The sequence below is a fragment of the Sinocyclocheilus rhinocerous genome, unplaced genomic scaffold, assembly GCF_001515625.1.
Source record: "Sinocyclocheilus rhinocerous isolate Xijiao unplaced genomic scaffold, SAMN03320098_v1.1 scaffold148, whole genome shotgun sequence".
Lineage (NCBI taxonomy): Eukaryota > Metazoa > Chordata > Actinopteri > Cypriniformes > Cyprinidae > Sinocyclocheilus > Sinocyclocheilus rhinocerous.
Genome location: NW_015653472.1, coordinates 998,283 through 1,013,914, shown reverse-complemented (window position 1 = coordinate 1,013,914; position 15,632 = coordinate 998,283). Strand labels below are relative to the sequence as shown.

The following is a 15,632-nucleotide window of genomic DNA, read 5'->3' as shown; positions in this document are numbered from 1 at the left end:
AGTATTTTTTTTGTTAGCATTTTGTTATGCTAGAAGGCTAAGTTAGCGAATTAACCAAATATTACCAAAGCTAAAAATGTGAGGTGCCCAGATTTCTGAATGGAAACAGCTGACAAGTAAACATCCTACTTTTTGTAGGCTTTAGTTAGCAAACTAATAGCTTCGTGTACTAGTGTACCATAGTGCTAACCTGCACTAAAAGTCTATTTTGATTAATAATAACATGCTCCATCTGGAATTGTGAAAACTGGGAGATTCATACAAGAACAGACCTAAAAGAAAGTTTTCAGTCAATTGTAGAGGACTATTTATTTATTTTTATTTATTTATTTAGTAATTTAGCAGATTTAAATTAGATTTATTATTTATTAAAGCAGATTTAACTATTTCTCTCTTAAGATCAATCATCCATCTCAGGACCAGCTCAAACCAGCGACCATGCTTCAAAACATACCTAACCAGCATATGCTGTTTTTTTCAAAAGGGAGATTTCCCTTTCTTTGTTTTCATTTAGCCTTCAGTTAGCAGCTAAGTCTACTAGCATAGCATATTACTAACTGCTTAAGAAAGACTCTTTTGATTAGCAATGACATGATTCACGTTTGATCAGGATCGGAAGGATCTACTTTTGAGGTTTTGAGATATGGAGGCTGATCACGTTCATCATTAAAGGGATAGTTCACCCAAAAATGAAAAATCTGTCATTAATTACCCACTCTCATGTTGTTCCAAACCTGAGACCCCAAGACCTTCGTTTTATTTTTGGAACACAAATTAAGATATTTTTGATGAAATTCGAGAGCTTTTTGACCCTGCATAGACAGCAACTACCACGTTCAAGACCCAGAAAGGTAGTAAGGACATTGTTAGTCCATGTGACATCAGTGGTTCAATACTTTATGAATACATTTTGTGTGCAAAGAAAACAAAAATAACTACTTTATTCAACAATTGCTTCTCTTCTGTGTCAGTCTTCGACGTGCGTTCACAAGAGTACCACAACGCATGCATATGGTGCTGCTCACGCAGGAGCCAGCATTCTGACTTAGAACCTGGATGCGCTATGGCTTGTTTGCAAGCAGAGGAATGCACATGCATGCGTCGTGGTACTGTCGTGAACGCGCGTCGAAGACTGGCACGGAATAGAAGAAATTGTTGAATAAAGTCATTATTTTTGTTTTCTTTGTGCACAAAAAGTATTCTGGTAGCTTCATAAAATTATGGTTGAACCACTGATGTCACATGGAGTATTTTAATGATGTCCTTACTACCTTTCTGGGCCTTGAACTTGGTAGTTCTGTTGCTGTCTATGGAGGGTCAGAAAGCTCTCAGATTTCATCACAAATATCTTAATTTGTGTTCCGAAGATGAATGAAGCTTACAGGTTTGGAACAACATGAGGGTGAGTAATTAATGAGAGCATTTTCATTTTTGGGTCAACTATCACTTTAATGTAGCTCAATGTGAATGCTTATTTTTTAAAATAAAAATTATGGCAATAATAGCAAATAACAAGTATTAAGACTAATGATGTGAGGGATACATTTTGATTCACATATTGACTGAGCAAATACCAAACACATGTTAACATGCTAGACATGTATCTAACAAAGTAAGACACATCTGAGACAAATGCTATTGTTTCTCGAGTTACACCGGCACAGAAACAGTTTAAAAACATTTAAAAAAAAATCAATTTAGCTGAATGCTTGCAGTACTCTTGCCCATACAACAGGCATATAGTGAAACTTCAAAGCTCTGTATTGGGACAACAGTGGCCCACAAATAACACCACTATCGCTCACGGCACAAACACAGTTCAGACACAGGCACACACACATACACACTAAGCCACCATTCGTGCACTATCACAGCTGAACACACACTCTCTCTGCGCTTTGCCACAGGGCTTCAGAGCGAAGCAGGGACGATCTTTTCATCACCCGTGAAGATACAGTCTTGCCACAATACACCTGCCAGAGCCCGACAGGCAAATTGGATTTGTGGAGATTGGTATCATGTAGGCATGACAGTACTGCTAACCTGACTTAATTTGTCCAGATCCTTCTCACCGCAGCCATGACAAAATAAATCAAATGCGGCCGTAGGGCTCCTTTATCAGACACGAGCATGAGCTCCTGGGAGTCTATGACAACTCGGCTCTAGGAGGAACTCACCTTTCTCCTTGCAGCTGCCTGAAGAAACCTTCTTGAGCTCCAGGTTGTTCTGCAGGGCTGTCCGCTCCATCTGACACTCGCTATCGTAAGTGTGGCCGTCGCTGGCGCAGATGGGCGTACTGTCGGGCGGGCAGGAATCGGCTTGGGCGAAGGTAAACTGCTTGTAGGTCTTTGGGTTCACCCGACAGGCCACACTCAAGCTGTTCAGAGTATCACTGCAAGGATCTGAGGACAAGAGTGAAAAAAATGCATCAGACCGAGATGGTAATTCATGACTCTTGTTTGATTTCATTGTCTTCTGTTGACATAATGTTGATAATCTGATATATTAGCTTGCTAGCCAAATATTGCCAAAATGTTACCAAATACTACCAAAGCTTTCTTTGTGTTTTCATTTAAGAATCAGTTAGCATACTAACAGCTTAGCCTATTAGTGTGGCAATGTTCTTTTGATTACTGTACTGCAATGTTCTTTTTGATTACTTTTGCTTTTTTTTTATTACCATGCTGTGTTTTTGAGGCATTAAGGAAGGGGGATACAATCTTGCACAACACCGGCATCCATTCTGTTGACTCGCAATAAAATTTTTTAGGTCTTTTTGTCACTATTATTTTTAGTAGTTAATAGAATAGTTTAGATGAGGTCACACTAGACTTTGTGTTCTATTCACTGCATCCAAATTTGCATACTGTCAGAGTATTTACTGCATCCGATGACAAACATCTTAAGTAGTAAAAATTTAATTCTTTATGTAAGCCAACACAGCACAAAGATGGCAATTTCGTCTTTTCTTTTTTCTATTATTCAATCATCACATTCAATTCAGACTGGAAACTAACAACTAGCATACACATTTCTTTTGTCGTATTTTTTTATTGAACCACTGCAAAACAAACAATTTAGGTCTAGAAGTTTTTATAAGGAAATAAGTTCTTATTGACATTTCCAACCCTAAAAACAACAGTAATGACAGGGAGAAAAGTGTAACACGAGTCAAACTCAAACACGTATCGCCCACATGAGCACCTCAGCTTAATATCGGGCTATTTAATAACTTAATATTAGTGCTGTCAATCGATTAAAAAAATTAACTAATTATTTGCAAATTTTTTTCTGAAATTGCCCTTCAGCAAGTAAGAAATACACAGAAATTGAATAAAATGATCACACACTAAATTCTAAATTAAACATAGATGAATCCTTAAAGCTACAAAAGTTATTGATTTAATCTTTTTTTCTTTTGTTCTTTGATTAACAGACATCACAGCAGCTGGGTCATTAGGTTATTTTGGGTGCTCTTTTAAGAGCTGCTGCTGCTGAACATGACGCGGACCTGACACGCGTCGTATTTTCTCACAACTCTTTACCTTTTCTGACATACTTCAGGTCAGAAATTTTGAGGGGCAGTGGCCGAAATCACTGGGGGTGGGGCAGTTATTGCTCAGCCATATATGTATATGTATAAGCAGGGCCTAAAATTAACACTCGCCAAGCGCCAAATGAGAGTAAAAATCACCGTTGGCGAGTATATGTAACAGTGTCAGTCGCCAGTTGGCGGGTAAAACTTTTACGAAATATAACAATGCAATGTAGTGAGAACAACAGCCAGTTTTTAAAGAGATTCGCTGTTTATGACTTAAGCAAATAAAATAATCTTTTCCGAAGACAAGATCATCGTGATTGGTTAGCTGTTCTGTCATAAGCGACAAATGGGCTGAAAAGGACAGAGCAGTGATGGCCAGCTTGTCCCTAGACACGGTTCTAATAACTTTTACCTGAGAAGATTGTGCTGCTTCATTTCGGAAGATTGACTTTTCCCTTCTTTATTCTTCATAACCCGAGAATGTGGTGACACATACCTGGGGTTACGCCGCATAAACGGTGCAGTGATAAGTAGACTATAGTTTGAAAGGCTGCACGTTCGGCTGTACACAGACGCTGAGCCGCTTCAGACAGCACACCAGTAGCGCTTCAACGCACGAAAACACACACAATTGTCTAAATACGCTGTTTTGACGAGTTACCTCGTAAACGTAGTTTTAAATGAGTTATAAAGTCTTAAATGACCGTAAAGAGTTTGGAGAAGATATGTCAGATCCGCGTCATGTGCATCAGGTTTCAGGTTTCAGGACAGTTTTGAAAACCACTGCATTTCAGAGACATGTTCCTAAATCTGACTCATATATAACAAATACTTACATGCACAGTTTTAAGACAGCTTTAATCACTTTTTTGGTAACTTCATGACTTAACTGACGGCATAACTACAACATTGCATGATCGTAGTTTCATTTGCACTTTAATATGAAATTATATACAGCACTGCCACTGCATTTGTGCGTGCAATTGAAGAGCACATGCTACGAGCACAGTATAATGGCTGACAGGACAGGAAAATTTGTTTTATTGACATATGGCCTGACAACATCTCATCTGACCGCAGTTCACTGTTGTTCTACTGAAGCTCCCTCGTCACCTATACCTTTTCCGTGCTCATTTGACTAGAGCCTGGTGCTGAGGCGAAGTTGGAGAGCGTTTCTGAAAAGTCTGTTTGATGTGGTTGTAAAGACGTTCTGCATATAAATAAACGCAATTCTTGTCAAGAAAAACTAGACAGAAGCAGCAGTTGTGAGTGGGGTGGCCAACCCTAGCTCTGCCCCAGCGTTAATTGCATTGAATATTTTGAATGCGTTAAACTGAAAAAAATAATTGCATACGTTAACTCGCTAATTTAAAAAACACTAATTTAAACTCTTTAGGACAGCGCACCTCTAGGACCAGAGTTTTTGGTGTCTGAGCACATGCCCAAACCACTTCTCTACAGCAACAATGCCATTTTTTGACTAGAATGTTCTCCTTTTCAAAGCATCTTCTAGGCACTATTGATGGAGCTGTTGTCAGTGGTGTGTCACTTATTGAGAAGAAATACTAAAATGTGAAAAGATAAGGGTGACAGCTGACAGGATGGGAGTGATGAGTATGTGGGAGCTGATGGGTCTTTGTGGCTGCAGGGGGCTCCGGGCTCTGGCCCTGTATGGCAAGATCATAATTGTAATAGAAATGTCATGATGGTTATTGAAATAAGTGTGACAGTTTCGCCAGCCTCCACAATTTTCAGAAACAAGACGACACAAAGGACTTATCAGCCGGTGTCGTGCTAAGACAATGCTGGGCCGCGAACGAGTCGCACAATCGCAGGAGAGAAAGAAGCACGGAGAGAGAGAGAAAAAAAGGCAAGAGAGACAGAGACAAAAAGGACAGAGGAAATTAGACAAGAAAGACAAAACACGTAAACAAAACAAAGAATGAGAGGAGAGGAAGAACACAGGCGAATAAAGAGAACAAGAAAATGGGAATAAAATAAGCGGGAAATGAAGACAAAGCCACAGAGATAGATAGACATCATGAAAGCAAATAACACACAGATGCACACATGCACACTAGGGATGTATAAAACGACATATTTTCAGAATCAACTAGCCAGTGTTTTTTTTCTGAATGACTAGTTGACTAATTAGGCTAGAAATTGACTAGTCAGCTACCAACCCACCCTAAATGCACACAAATCAAATTCAATAGTTCTAGCACAAAATAATAAATAAATAAATAATACATAAATTAATGAATAAGGTTGTTTAGATGTTTTCTTTTAAATCAAGACAAAACTAAATTAGATTTTTGTTTCTCAAGTAAATTTATCCTCTTTGAAAGATGTTTATATTGTTTTCTGAAAAACAAGACAACAATAATGATTATTTTTGCCTCTCAGATTAGCATTTTCTTGTTTTAAGGCTGCTGAGATGTTTTCCTGGAAAACCAGACAACAACAACAACAACAACAATAATAATAATAATAATACATTTAATATATAAATAATATAATATATAATATATATTTGCAGTGTATAACATGACCTATAGACATTTTGGAGGTCATATTTCTTATTGTCTTATTTCAAATGTAATTATGCCAAAGTTTAAAGTTACAGTCAGTTAAGTCAACACACCCTAAACGCACACAAATCAAACAAAAATAGATCTAAAGCTCTGAATTAAAAACAAATATACAAGCATTAAGCATAAAAGCCCAGGGAGAGAGAGTGTTGCTGCCAGGTCCGGGACTGGTGTATACTAACACAATAATAGGACGGCTCTCAAAGGAGGGGAGTATGGAGCTTGACCAAAAGGGTCCAGCACAATGCGGGCAGCGCTTCCAACAACATCTCACCATGCAAGCCAGCCATTACCACTGGAGAAACCATTAGCTCCCATTAAGAGAGGCCGGCTGGAGCCAGCATTCAGTGTATCGCTGCCTAACAGTGCCATGCAGGGTTGGCTGTAATTAGCCAAACACACTGAGCCCCGCTCCAGCAGGGAGCGTGTATGAGGCCGCTCCATTAGTCCAGACCCTGTATCCGTGTGCCTGACAGTTGCTGGCCAAGACCTTAATGCATGTGTTGGAGGAACAGTAGCTGTTGCTGCGATTTACGGGAATGAATGTGTATACAGAGCTGGCCAAAAATGTGTATAATGGCGCTTTTCCACTGTGTGGTACGACTCGGCTCGGCACAGAACCGTACCGAGCAGTACCATGCAGTGGAAAGCGCCATAAGTGTGCTTTGAAATAACAGTGGCCCATGTCCTGCTGTACGATTGTTTGTGGGTTTGTTTGTTTTGTTCCTCAATTCTGTATTTGTCTTGTTTTTTTTTTATAGAAGAAATATGTACACATCCTTAAAACAAGATACATTTACTTGAGATGCCAAAATGATGTAGTTCTTAAAATGTTTAGATGTGCTTTCCTGAAACACAAGACAAAACAAGACAAAAAACTATTATTTTTGCTTTTTTAGCAAATGTATTGTCTTTTAAGGTTGTTGAGATGTTTTCTTGGAAAACATGACAAAACAAAAATTATTATTATTTTTGTTTCTCAAGTAAATGTATCTTTATGAATTTATATATATATTAGGCATGTTTACATGTTTTCCTGAAAAAGCGATCACTTTTGTAATTTCTTCTTCTTTTAAACATGTTTTAACATTTTCTTTGAAAAACAAGAAAAAATATAATTTTTGTTACTCAAGTAAACATATTTTTTAAAGATGTTTAAATATGTTTTCCTGAAAACAAGACAAAATAATAATTATTTAAATAATAATGACTGCTTTTGCTTCACAAGTAAATGTATCCTCTTTTAAGGATGTTTAGATGTTTTCTTGCAAAACAAAACAAAACAAACGTAATGAATACGTCTGTTTCTCACATAAATGTGTCTTATGTTAAGGATGTTTAAATATTTTTTCCTTGAAAACAAAGCAAAATTACAGATTAAGAAAATGATTATATGCAGTGAAAGACAGTACTAAACCATGACTTGACTTTTGTTGTATTGGCTGTTTAGAGGTCAGATTTCTTATTCTGTCTTATTTAATTTCATTCTTATTTTAAAACAATTAAGTCAATGTAGTGTCCTTCAGTGATAAAAATCCCATTTGTATGTGTTGATTGAATCAGAGTCAGTAACCGCAAGGATGGTGTCTCTAAGTTAGATTTAGAGTTGTTGTCTGTCCTCCTTGGTGCTTTGTACTCTCGAGGGGGTTAAAATGAAAGACACTCTCCCAAGAGCCGCAGAGAAACATACTCCACACGTCCTCTGGGACCCGAGGCATTCATCCAGCCCTGCCGCCCAGAGAGCCATCATTTACAAGAGGTGACTTCCCTCCGAGTCTGTCTGCCTCGCTCTGCCGCAGGAAACACCACAATGTCACACCCCAGACAAGACACAAGACTTGCTTTCAGAAAGTTTATAAAAAATACAGCAAAAATCATCTTCTGAACTGGTATTTTTATCTTGTTTCTTAGTAAAAAAAAAAATCTCAGCATTCATAAAACACTTGAGAAGCAAAACTGCACAGGATAATGAAACTTGTTTTCAGAGAAAATATTTTCAATTACGTTTATGTTTCTAGCCCCATGGGCAAAAACCTTTCTAACTTCTGTTAGATTTGTGCACTGAAACAATTCCAATGCCAATGAAGTAAGAAAAATATACTTACTTTAAAGAAAACTCTCTTAAAACAAGTCTCACTATCTTATGCATTTTTGCCCCAAGTAAATTGATATTTTTTTAACTGAAAAACAAGACAAAAATACAGATTAAGAAAATGATTTTTTGGACTGCAGACTCGGCTGTGGATCATCTAACCGTCCTACATTTTTAACAAGAGTCCAATAATGTCCAGTAAAAAAACTGCAATGTTAAATAAGGAGAGTTTGATCTTGGTTAACCAATAAGGAATAAGGAAGCAACTGAAAATGATCTAATGATCAGCCTCTGAGAGTGCAGGGTATGCTGGAGCAAATATATGGGGAACTTTCCTAACATGCCAGTCTTTACTGACTTCTCTTAAAAATGTGAATATGTCCAGACTTCATCATGGAGTACAGACGAATAAAAGAGATCAAATAAAACTCTGAAATGTCAGAGAGGGGCAGAATAAGCCGAAAAAAAATCTGACAGTTCGTCAGGCAGCGTGGAAGGGAAATGTCATTAGGCAGTCCAGGGTGGGAAGGGGGCTTTTCATGAACGACACTCTGTCCTCATGACTCCAACTCCCCACTAACATGAAACAGCCAGGATTTAATCAAAGAAGAAGAGCTCAAAAACCCAGACAGTTAGCATGGCGAAGTGTGATGTGACGGGAGCTTTCAGCAGAATAACTGATCTGTTGAATTGTTTACTCAAAATTCAGCCGCAATACTCTTCAACAAGCTTTCAGAATCCAAAATCACATTGGGGATAATGCAATACAATTGCTGTGTTACATAATCAGAGAATTTTATTAATTTTTATTTTTTATTATGTTCTTATTGAACTGTGTTACTTGCATATTCATTCAATTTAATTATATTTTATTTAATACTTTTTTACAAATACATTACATCAAAGTTACTTGTTACTTTTCTGCAATGTAAAATGTAAAATAATAATAATATTGTTATTATTATCATTATTATTTAAATAATACATAATAATAATTAATATATAATATTCCATAGTAATAATGGAATCATTATTTTTAACATACAAATAAAGAAATAAATATTTACTGAATTCAACATGCTTTTCTTTGTAACAAGTTTATTTTCTCACTGTACAATTGGTATGTATAGCTATATATATATGGTTGCCAATATGTTTTAGGAAGGGGGTCCCTTGTATTTTAAAAGTAACACTCCCCAACACTGACCACAATTGCATTCTAAAAGCAGTCAAAACGACCTGCGATCACTTTGAAGGAAGCTGCAATGCATGAATGGGAAGATGGTAACAGAACTACATGTGATAATCACAGTAAATGGAAGGCTAATGACTATTTAAAGGCTCCACAGACTCACCGCAGCGGCCTTGGTGATGCACACGGATGTTCTTCTGAGTGGCGCAGGCTTTCATGTTGAGCTCACATTCACTTTGATAGTCCAGGCCGTCACTGCCGCACACCACGTGCTTGGGGACGTTCTCACAACTCAGAGGACACATGCACTTGGCGGACAGACCGTCGGATGACTGGATGCAGGTGCTGCCAAAGCTACAGGACACCTCGCTGCATGGGTCCTTCAGGGCTGAAAATCAAGGAAAAGAGAAAGTGAGTGTAGAAAATGCCTGAATAACATTTGACGCCATCTGAGATGTTGTAAGTGGCTCTTAGAGTGTTGCTATGTAGTTGCTCGCTGGACTTGGTTTTAAGTTTTATACAGTATGCTTGTACCTATTCATGCATCTAGCACACATGGTACAAGATGAGTTACGTGCCAAAGTTTTAGTTATATTAATAAGTTTTATTAATATTCATGTTAGCACTTATTACATGATGTACTCTTGGTCGTGTTGGGATAATTGGCTGGCTGCTTGTCATGTTCACACTATAAAGTCTGTTTAAGGTGAACTCTATGGGTGAACTCCAAACACGAACCCTATTACTGAGATAAGATTGGGTTAAAATGAGGCACGGTCTCCCAGCACCTCCACACGGCTCAGACGTGCCCCGTGTCGATACAGATGGCAGAGTGAAGTGGCTTAACCTGGGTTGAAGAACAGCTCAGTGTCCCAGACTTGAATATACGGTCACAGCTGGGTGGGTGTACAAACAAGTCACTCTAATTCACCATGGACCATTTCAAGCGAGCTTTGCATTCACAAAACATTCTCAATTGCTATGCTTCAGCGTACCCGTACTAATGCTGGAGTAGGGCTGGGTATCGAGTTCGATACTTTTTAGGCACCGACCGAATTGCCTCGATACCATCGAGTATCGAAAAACGTCTCGTTGTTCGGTACCAACTTTCGATACCTAAGGGGTTAATCTCATCAGCGTCAGTGAGCCAATAAGCCTGCAGCACTAGCCGGTGCTGAAAAGCTACATGACATTTCTCAGTAGCGAGGTTCATGAAGGAGTTTAACTTAAAAGATTTGCTATTAGAAGACGCTGCTGCTGAATGCTGCTGAGAGACGCATAGACGAAGGTATTCGCTCGCACGCACTCTCTCGCACGCAACCCACACGAGATTTCAGGACGGAAACATGTCAAATGTCTTGAAACTAATTATCTGAACAATGTCTTGACGTGTTGGTTGTGACTCCAGGCCGTTAAAATTATTAGAGAAATAATGCACTCCCGAGGTGGTTATGTGGCCACGACTATATGGAAATATCGAAAATTTTTGAACGATACCCAGCCCTATGCTGGAGGGACCTAATCAGCTTTCTTCACTCTGAAAATAAGAAAGCCCTGTTTTTTCTGCAAAAGACTTTGTCTATTTCTTTTTAAACAATCCACCACTCAGGAATGAAGTTAAAGAAATTATTTACACAAAAATGAAATTTCTGTCATCATTTACTTTTGTCGTGCCAAACCCAACACAAACAGATGCCGCTCTTTGATATAGTGAAAGTGAATTGGGGCTGTCAAGTTTCAAAATGACAAAAAAAAGTGTCTTAAAAGCATCATAAGTGGTTCATATGACTCATGCATTATATATATATTCCAAGTCCAAGTCTATTGAAGCCATATGATAAGTATGTGTGATGAATAGACTGAAATTTCTCTTAAGAAAAGTGTAATAAGCAAGTCTGATTCGTGAACAAATCAGACATGTGAATCAGATTTTACCAGTGAATCAGTGCTATTTTAGTATTATTTATATACTTTATAAACTTATATATTTTAATTAATGATATTTTAAATTATGTTTTATTTTTATATTTTTGTCATGTTAATTTTAGTAATCTTATGTGCTTGTCATCTTTATTAATTTTTGTTTTAGTCATTTTAACTTCTACTTGAACTTATTTTATTTTAGTTATTTGGCATTTGTAATTTAAGTTTTTTATCTAATATAATTTTTTAATTATAATAATATTTATTGTATTATTTCAGCTTAATTTAAATTAACAAAAAATGATTTCATTAGTTTCAGTTTATAACAACACCGCAACAAATCAGTTGATGCTGACAAACCCAATGGATGATTTGTTAACAAAGTGGACTGGTTTGGACCTCAAATCCAGTTTAGGGACTCAAATATTTGACTGCAGCAGTTAACACCTCACTAGATGAGAAATACAGTTAACAAGAACTTAAATTTCAGTCTGCTCATCAGAAAGCTATCATAAAATTTTGAATATAGCACACAAAACATGGACCATTTTTACCATTTTTTTATGGTTCTTTTGTATCCTTTTTGAAGCTTTAAACTTCAGTTACCACTAATTGTAAATGTATATAAAACCATGACCAGTATACTCCTCGCATACTCTTTATTTCTTCATTTAACTGGAATGAATACATATCTATTTTTGATACTCAGAGGAACCATCTGGTTATTATCATTATTATATAGATGATACATATTCATGAGGCATTGACAAACACAGAGATGCTGAAAAGGGAACAGACCGTGTCACTTCAGAGAGGGCTAGTTTAATTTCCTACTGTCCTTAGACACGCCATCGGCTCTAATTCATTCTCACTATCTCCATCCCTGTTTTCACCTCTACCGTGCGTCATATCAGCCTACAGTCTCCTCAATCATTTGTGGGTTTTACTTTGTGTAAATCTGTTAAGAGAACCCACTTGTTTAATTAAAGGTTTGTGCCTGTCTCTAAAGACCACGCTCCACAAACCCACTCACACGCATGTGATAAACCTGGCAAGCGGCATCGTAAGGATGAGATCAGTGGCGCTTTCGTGTGTTGTGTGTTCAAAGTGTTCATTCTCTTTTCCTCCTCTCTCGCTCTCTAAAAAAAGATGACTGTGCCTCCTTCATCTTTGCACGTCTGAACCTCGCACTTAATCGGCCTGGGCTCTCTAACTAACCAACCACTCGCACTTCCAAAAAACTCATTGCAAATGTTTGTGTGGAGGAAGTGCTAATACACACCCTGATACTGCAGACAACAACCACATACAGGCCGTGTTTTTACACTTTGTAGCGATGCTGAAGGAAAGTTGAGAGATAATTTAAGACTTATTAGGGCCCTTAGTGGGTCCAGGGCCTTAATAGTTGAGAACAGGGCGTTCGCTAGTGGGGTGAAAGATGATGACAATTATAGGGGCCCCCACTGCCCAAGGGGCCCACTAAATCCAGTAGTAATGCTATATATTCCCATACTCTTATATGAATCATTTTAGTATATATATTACAAAGTCAGCTTGTATGCCTGAGAGTTTAATGAAAACCTCAAAAACATGCAATGTAGTTAAAAATGCGTCCCAAATATCTCCTCTCTCCCCTCCATAAAAATGGTTTAGTCTGATGGTTATTGATTATTTCAGCTCAGTCAGCTGCAAAAAGAAGAGTGACCCAATAAAATCACAGATCCCACCCCAGCTAGTGAACAGAACCAATCAGAGTTGAGGCTTCCCCGAGAAGTTAGAAGTAAAGTGACAGTGGAAGTGAGACTGACTGAAAATGCTGGGGGACAAAATCTGGGTACCAGTAAAGTCATGAAAAGGAGAGGGAGGCCAGGAGAACTGCTTAATCAGTCTATCAAAACGTTATTTTGCAAGACAAGGGATGTAGGGATCTCATTGTGATGGGATGCCGTGCACTTGATCATTTCACTGCCCAAGACATCAAATTGACGTCTCTGTGACGTATGTGTGCTATCAGGGAACCATTGTATGTATGTGTATTTTCTGTTTTGTTATTTTTTGAAAAAAAACCAAAACAAAACATGGCACCAGATGTGGGCCTCCATCCCCATATCTTATACCGCTTTGAGTAGAGGGCAGTGGGGGCCCACATCCATATTTTTTTCAGGGGCCCCAGAATTCCCTATAGCTACAGCCCTGGTTGAGAACCTCTGGACTAATGGAACCCAATAAGGGGGGATGGGGTAAAATGGGTCAGTGGGTAAGAAGTGACACCCCCTTATTAAAAAAAACAAAAACAAACTGTGCACAACCTTTGTCATGTGACCATATGTGTAGAAAAAGGCAATCATATACAGCTGACAGCGATTGAGAGATGTACATGAAAAAATTTAACACACTTTTTCATGCAAAAAAAAATACTATTATAAATATAAATGTTCAAAAATAATTTATAATGTTTTAATAATATATAATATTTTATTGTTTCATTTTATTTTTAATATTTTATTTTAAAATAAAATTAAAAATATTTTAAATGAGAAAATCATTTATTTATTGCCACATGATTCATCCCTAACACGTTGCAAATTGCGACCCCTCTCTCGCCTATGCAGAGTATTTTTTCCCTAAAATGATAAACAAGTCTGTTCAGTCTATGATGGCCTTTGAGATGGACTGACGCATTCCGGTACTTTCCTCATCCTCACGGTCATAACTGATGGCAGCTAAGCTCTGACTCATTACTTCTGCTTCGACAGATTGGCCTCATCCCCAAAAGCCTGCCTCTAAGACATCTGATTTCATCAGTCTGATGTAAAGCGGTTCTTTAAATCAGTTCTGATGTGTTTGTCATGAAGCACACATTGAGAAGAGTCGAACGTTCCACATAAACCGCTTCCTTCTCAGTGGCGCTCTGTTTGTTTTGTGGCAGTACGCAGAATTGCCTCTGCAAACCCATTAAATAACAGTCGGCGCTTTTCCACCTATTGTCGCCGAGAGTTGATGAGTGTTGAGGAAAAGAATGAGCTGATTAAAATGCAAAAGGTATAAGGTGTGTACGTGACTCCGCTGTGTTAGCACAGATAAGCTGCCCTCTCAGGCTGAGACAATCAGGCAAATTGCGTGTTAGAATGTGACCGGCGTCGCAAGCTGAGAGGCTACGGCCCGCTGGGGTCGCCAGGGAGATGAGCCGTTTCCTCCTATGCTTTAGGGCTATTTTTCAAGGATAGAAATACAGTATCCAGAGGAAAGAGTGGGAGTCTATTGTTACCTATTGATGAACTGGAAATGTCTCTTGCAGACAATTAACTGCTCTCCTCAAGCTCTGAAGAGGTTAGGACAGGAAGAAAGTAGGAAATAATAGGACCTGTACAACTAACTAATAAGCCGGGGAAAAGGCATAAACAGAGTGAGAGGAAGTAGAGGCAGCTAGAGAAGCTTCCACTGATCCGCCTCTCCGACAGTGCTGTGATAATGTGTTAGTGCTGGATGTATTAATGCGTAATGCGTGCAGGGAGCTGTCAACGGCCGCTACACAATCCTGACGGGATGGGCTCAGCAAAACCCACCCTGCACAGCAAGCCCCGGGCGCCCTCGCCAGCCTGACAGAAGATGAATGCTTACGTATGAGCGTGTGTATGTGTTAAGGAGGCTTGAGGCCTCATCTCTTCTGTTCTTATACTGTAGGAATATTATGGATTCAACACAAGTGAACCACAATCAACAGTATTTGGTGGCATAGGGGCCGTTTCCCAGACAGAGATTAAGCCTAGTCCTAGACTCAAATGGCCCTCTAAACCAGATTAACAGAAATCTGCTTTCTATGTCATGGTTTTAAGTAGTCCTAGACTTAGTCTAGTCCAGAAATTAATAGGCTGATTTCTTCCTTGAGTGTTTCCTGCAAAAAAGCTTTTTTTTTTTTTTTCATTTTATCTGACCATAGAACCCAGTCCTGTTTGAAGGTTCAGTAGTGTCTGACAGCTGAATATGTTGGGGTTTGCTTTTGGATGAGAGCAGAGGATTTTTTTTAAACAATCCCATACAACTTGTGGTGATGTAGGTGCTGTTTTTTTATTAATATATTATTATTATTATTATTTTAGGCTTTCTGACCCCTAGACTCAACTATTTTCTGCAATTATCCAGCTGTGATTTTCTTGACTTCGTATTTTTCGCAGGTCGGCTTTATATCGGCCACCCTGCTTTCCAAGATATCGGCATCGGCTGTCAAAAAACAAATATCGGTCGACCACTAATATATATATATATATATATATATATATATATATATATATA

At 38.3% G+C, this 15,632-nt stretch overlaps 1 protein-coding gene across 1 annotated transcript in view; it reads right to left on the bottom strand.

The window, feature by feature from the left end:
* LOC107716114 (agrin-like) overlaps positions 1-15,632 on the bottom strand; it is a 296,454-nt gene that overhangs the window by 98,478 nt on the left and 182,344 nt on the right. The window contains 2 exon segments of the mRNA XM_016522443.1: positions 2,178-2,402; positions 9,580-9,804. Coding sequence (XP_016377929.1) covers positions 2,178-2,402; positions 9,580-9,804 — 450 coding nt within the window.